The sequence below is a fragment of the Podarcis liolepis genome (assembly GCF_965112155.1).
Source record: "Podarcis liolepis genome assembly, chromosome: 13".
Classification (NCBI taxonomy): Eukaryota; Metazoa; Chordata; class Lepidosauria; order Squamata; family Lacertidae; genus Podarcis; species Podarcis liolepis.
The window spans coordinates 2,437,563-2,443,667 of NC_139573.1; the positions used below are offsets into that span (position 1 = coordinate 2,437,563).

General features: G+C 44.1%; 1 protein-coding gene across 1 annotated transcript; it reads left to right on the plus strand.

The window, feature by feature from the left end:
- The first annotated feature begins 567 nt into the window (after window positions 1–567).
- Window positions 568–4,904, plus strand: POP7 (POP7 homolog, ribonuclease P/MRP subunit). Its single transcript, XM_083472937.1, has 2 exons — window positions 568–666; window positions 3,903–4,904. Exon 2 carries the CDS (start codon window positions 3,909–3,911, stop codon window positions 4,293–4,295), a length of 387 nt encoding a protein of 128 aa, XP_083329063.1. The 5' UTR covers window positions 568–666; window positions 3,903–3,908; the 3' UTR covers window positions 4,296–4,904.
- The last annotated feature ends 1,201 nt before the right edge of the window (window positions 4,905–6,105 follow it).

Below are 6,105 nucleotides of genomic sequence, written 5' to 3' on the forward strand. Positions count from 1 at the left end.
CTGGTGGAAACTCTAGCTCACATGGCCCTTAAATGTAAAATGTAGATGGACACGACTAAACAACTAAACAACAACATATTTATATATTTATATATATATTTATAATTTATATATAAATATATATAAATTATATATAAATAAATATATAAAAAGTAATTTATATATATTTATATATACCGTAAATATATTTGTTGTTGTTTAGTCGTGTTGTCCGACTCTTCGTGACCCCCTGGACCAGAGCACGCCAGGCACTCCTGATTAAGATATATATATGGTGGGAAATGCGCCATAAAATAAGGCAAGGCCTCTCTTCTTTTTGCATGAACTCCTTTTGTTCCCCGAGCACAGCGACGGATCTTTCCAAAAGGGCAAAAAAAATAATAATTCTTAGTTTGGGGTTGGATTTCCCCCCCCCCCCCGGTGAGTCGCGCGCCCCGCGCATCTATCTATCCGAAAGTGTAAGTGCGAATGTTTTCCCAGGCGCGTCCCCGGGACGTTCCATTGCTGTATGAACGTTCCATTGCTGTATGAACGTTCCACGCGAGCGTTCCAAGCGGAAACCGGAAGCGTGCGGAGAAAGCGAGAGCGTGCGCGTGCTTGTGCGTGCGCGCGCGCTTGCTCTATTCCCCCCTGCAGCTGCCTTGTTGGGGAGACCCGCTTGGAAAGGTGAGGAAAGGGTGCAAGGAGTAAGGGAGGGAAGGAAGGAAGGAAGGAAGGGGGCGCAGGGTGGGGTGCAAAAAGAGGGGTGCGCGCAGAGATGTGGGGCAGGGGAGGTTTTTGGGTGCGGAAGGAATAACTGGGGGTGCATCAAGGGACCTCATCATATTTGCAACATGCATTGCTCATTAACGTGCTTGCAAGGAACCGATGTCCTTCGGAACTCCCTGCCACTGATTTTTTTTAGGCAGGCGCCTTCACCCTGCTGCTGACTATGGCGCCCGCCCAAACCTTTTATATTTTATTATTTTTATTTATTATTAGGTTTATAACCCAGCTTTTCCCTTCAAAGAACTCAAGATTCTCCTGCCCCCCCCCATTTTATCCCCATTTAACAGCCTTATGCTGAAAGCTCCCTTAGACACAGCGAGGCTTACTTCTGAGTAAATGGTTGCCATTAATTTGATTTTAGAATGTGTTTCAATTAATTGATTGCGATTTTATGTAAACTGTGTTATTTTTACGGTTGTGAGCTGCTCTGAGCCCGGCTTCGGCTAGGGAGGGCGGGATATAAATAAAAAATTATTATTATTATTATTAATTGCGGTAATAAATAATGTCAGGGGGAAATAATAGGAAAGTGTGGTTAAGGGGAAGTTTATTTCTGCTTCGAGACTTGTGTTCAGTCTTGTACACGCAGTCTTTTTTTTATATAATTTTTTTATTGGTTTTTCACAATTTATATAAACACAAACAATACACAATACAAACATACAAAGACATAAACAAACATGTATAATTTCAAATCCTTTTTTCTTAAACCTTACTTCGCCGACTTCCCCGTACCTCCCCTTTCTGCATCCCAATTCCCAAATTTATTTCAGCAAATCCTCCCCCTTAATTTTATCTAATTTTCCCTTGTTCTTTTCTTTTACTTAATCTTCCACAGCTGTAATCCCCTATTTTCTGTAACTTCAACATTTTAGCCCTCATTAATTTTACAGGATTTCTTAAGATAAATTTTAAATTTCTTCCAATCTTCTTCCGCCGTCTCTTTCCCCTGGTCTCGGATTCTGCCAGTCATTTCATGTACACGCAGTCTACTACTTCCTTGCATGTATATCTTTATTGTGTGTTTATTCCCTCCCCTTTTTCTCTCTCCAGGGAGTTTGGGGTGGTGTGTACGGGGGTCTCCACCTCCTCCATTAATCTCTGCAAAATCCCTTTGAGGCAGGGTAGGCAGAGAGGAGGCAGGACTGGCCACAAAGGTCACACCCAGTGATCTTTCGAACGCTGGATTCGAACACAGGTCCCTCCCAGGTCCAGTGGTTCTCAAAGGGTTTTGCGTGTGGCTTTTTATAAGTGCTGTAAGCCTCCCAGAGTGGCTGGGGAAACCCAGCCAGATGGACAGGGTATAAATAAATAATAAAATTATTATTATTATTATTATTATTATTATTATTTGAATAATGGGTAGATAACTTTTCAAAATGATAGCAAGAGCAAGGCTTCTTAGTGTTGATGAGGAGATGAGAATTTGCTTGTCTCAAATTAGACCTAATATAAATGAGATTACCTGGCAAAAACAAGCTCATACCTCTCATCGAGTTTGCATGCATACATATGTAAGAAGCTCGTGTATAATTATATTTTCTTCTTTTTTTAAAAAAAATACTTTATTAGTTGAATATAAGAACAATATATAATCAAACACAAGCAATCAAATACAGTTCCCCCCCCCAAAAAAAAACCAGCCCCAACTACGTCCATTAGTAATATAATCAAATAAAACATTATTTCTACAGTTGCTGGTTTAAAAAATTATCATTCCACATGTATTTTGTTCTTGTATAGCTGCATTGTCTTATACTTTCTGGATGTTCCACAATAATATTATAAAGCAGTTGTGTTCTGTGTGATAAATCAAGCACAGCTGGGACTTGTTTATTTCTCCATATATTCCTTATCCATTTAAAAAACACCTCTGCGATTTTTATTCTGAAAGTGTGGCTCAGAGAAAAAAGTTTGAAACCCCCGTCCTAGTCCAACGCTAACCACTATACCTCCTTTTTTAAAAAAATTACATTTTTATTAATTTTAACATACAAATTATAAAACGTACCACACAAATTATTACAAATACACTTTTTTTGGACTTCCATCAGCACCTCCAATGACCTTCCATCTTAACCTCTTTTTATGCATTACTTAATTTTATATTGTCTTTACCTCTCTTAACTTGTCATCTCCCCTTCTCCATTTTTACAATATTTCCAACAATACTCCTCACAGAACTTTGTGCAAACCTGCAAACGTCGTCTGATCATCACAAATACTTTTCATATAGTTCGTAAATTTACTCCAGTCTTCGGTAAATTTCTGGTCCCACTGGTTTTCGGATCCTTCCTGTTAATTTGTCTAATTCTTCATAGTCCATCAACTTCATCCTCCATTCTTCAATCGTTGGCAATTCTTCTTGCTTCCATTTCTGGGCTAATAGTATTCTGGCTGCTGTTACTGCATATAAAAAAAGCTTACATTCTTTTCTATTTATATCCCTTCCCACCATTCCCAATAGAAATGCTTCTGGTTTCTTTGTAAATGTATATTTCAACATTTTTTTTCAACTCGTTACATATCATCTCCCAAAAATATTTCACCTTTTTACATTCCCACCACATGTGATGGAATGTTCCCTCTTTTTCTTTACATTTCCAACATTTATTGCTAGTTTTATACATTTCCGCTAACTTAACAGGAGTGATATACCATCTATACATCATTTCCATCACATTTTCTTTTAATGCATTACATGCAGTAAACTTTAAACCTTCTTTCCATAATTTCACCCAGTCACTCGGTTGTACAGTGGTGCCTCGCAAGACGAAAAGAATCCGTTCTTTGATTCTCTTCGTCTAGCGGTTTTTTCGTCTTGCGAAGCAAGCCCATTGACGGATTAGCGGATTAGCGCTATTAGCAGCTTTTAGCGGCTTATCTGCTTATCGGATCAGCTGCTTAGCGGCTTAGAAAAGGGGGGGGAGGGAAAAAACCCCGCAGGAACTCGCAAGACATTTTCGTCTTGCGAAGCAAGCCCATAGGAGATTCGTTTTGCGAAGCACCTCCAAAACGGAAAACTCTTTCGTCTAGCGAGTTTTCCGTCTTGCGAGGCATTCGTCTTGCGGGGCACCACTGTATATTATATCCTAACCACTATACCTCCCACCCATCGCCTCTCTCTTCCCCAGGACCGCATGTCTGAGCCGGGCCCCCCCACGCAGACGGAGTACGCCCTGCGCCGGCGCTTGCCGCGCCGCCTCCCTCGCCGGCGCAGCGACATCTACATCAACATGAAGACGGATTTCAAAGCGCAGCTAAGCCGCTGCCAGAAGCTGCTTGCGCCCGGCAGCGGCTGTCCTGAAATCTGCATCCACGGACTGGGGCTGGCCATCAACCGCGCCATCAACATCGCCCTGCAATTAGAGGCCACCGGCAGCGGGTCCCTGTGCCTGGCTGCCAACACGTCCACCGTGGAGCTGGCCGACGTGGCCGAGCCGGAAGGGGACAGCGACGAACCGCTGGCCAGGACCCGGAACAACTCGGCCATCCACATCCGGGTCTGCCGCGTCACCCCGGAGTAGCCGCCAGTGGAAACCTCGGTGTCCCTGGGTGAGGAAGAGCGCCTTTGCTTCCACGAAACGACTCCGTCGAATCCCGGGGTCCTGTGTTGTGTAGGAGTGGCTGGGCGAGTGGGGGATCCCTGCCTTCCCAAACTGGTTTTGTCTTTGCTGGCTGGACTGGGCACCAGGTTTGCAGTTTCTCTGTACACGGAACGCACCATTCTCCCATCTCGCGTGACAAAACGCCAGCGCTGAATTAGAGGCTCGTTTCTCCCCCTTTTCTGGCTAAATTGGAACACCATTTTGCAGGACAAATGTTGCTGGCCTTGGCCGAGTGTGGACTTTTCTCTGTGGGAATCGGAACCACCCTACAGCAGAAGAGGGACCTGCAGTGGACACAGTCGGTTTTCCCCCTGGCCTGAAAACCAAATTGTTACCTAAGTGGGGCTTGCCTTTTCACTTGTTCGCAAGAAAGATCCGTAGAGGCCTGGCATTGCAGGCTGACTTCCTTAATGCTGTGACGTCTGCAGGGTGTTTCTTCCAAACGTTTCGGTGTGTATGTGTGTCTTGTGGCGTTTTGGAGTGTATTTTTTGCTTGGATCTGGGGAATAAACCCTTGTTTTACCAGGAGGGAGAGAAGAGAGCCTTTTCTCAGTTTTCCAAGGGGCAAGGTAAGATTGCATTATTTAGCAAAACGTAGAGGCCTCAATCGAAGCAGAAAGATCGCTTGAGTGTTTTGCGTAAAATGCTGATAAGAACAGACAAACCCCCCAAATTCAGCAAGATTGAAAAACGGCAACATCTGGTCCAGCACGATGTTCTCGCAGTGGCCAACCTGTGGGAAACCAGCCGGTAGGATTCGAACACAAGAGCAACGTTCTCCCCTCCTGTGATTCCCAGTCCAGCAAACAGCATTCAGAAGCATCAGAGTATAGCCATTGTGGCTAGTAGCTGCAGATAATAGGGTTGCCATACGCCTGGAATTTCCTGGACATATCTCAAATACCATTTTCAGCAGAAGCATCTGGGTGGAAATTAGCCAAATGTCTGGGAAAATCCGGACGATATGGCAGCCTATGACAGCAGTGCCGATTTTGCTGATTTCCCCTTAAAATAGCTCAAAAACGGCATTTTTGTGTGTGATGTTGCCCAAAAGAGCTTTGGGCAAAACTAAAAAAAACCAAACCCTTTCTGTCCAGATTTTCACTGTTTGAAATATGGCAACCCTATGCTGATAGACGTCTCCTCCATAAATTTGCCCGGTACAAATCGGTGGCCATCACTGACTCCTGCAGAAAGGAGTTCTGTAGCTTTAACTACGTGCTGCGGGAAGAAGGACTTCCCATCCATAATAATAATAATAATAATAATTTATTATTTGTACCCTGCCCATCTGGCTGGGTTTCCCCAGCCACTCTGGGCGGCTTCCAACAAAGATGAAAAATACATTAAAATGTCACACATTAAAAACTTCCCTGAACAGGGCTGCCTTCAGATGTCTTCTAAAAGTCAGGTAGTTGTTTATCTCTTTGACATCTGGTGGGAGGGCGTTCCACAGGGCAGGTGCCACTACCGAGAAGGCCCTCTGCATGGTTCCCTGTAGCTTTGCTTCTCGCAAGGAGGGAACCGCCAGAAGGCCCTCGGAGCTGGACCTCAGTGTCCGGGCTGGACGATGGGGGTGGAGACGCTCCTTCAGGTCTACTGGGCCTTTGAGGCCGTTTAGGGCTTCAAGGTCAGCACCAATGCTTTGAATTGTGCTGAATCTCCCGACATTCAACTTCATTGGACTTCCACAAGTTGCACTGTGACAAGGGGAGGAAGACTTTTCTCT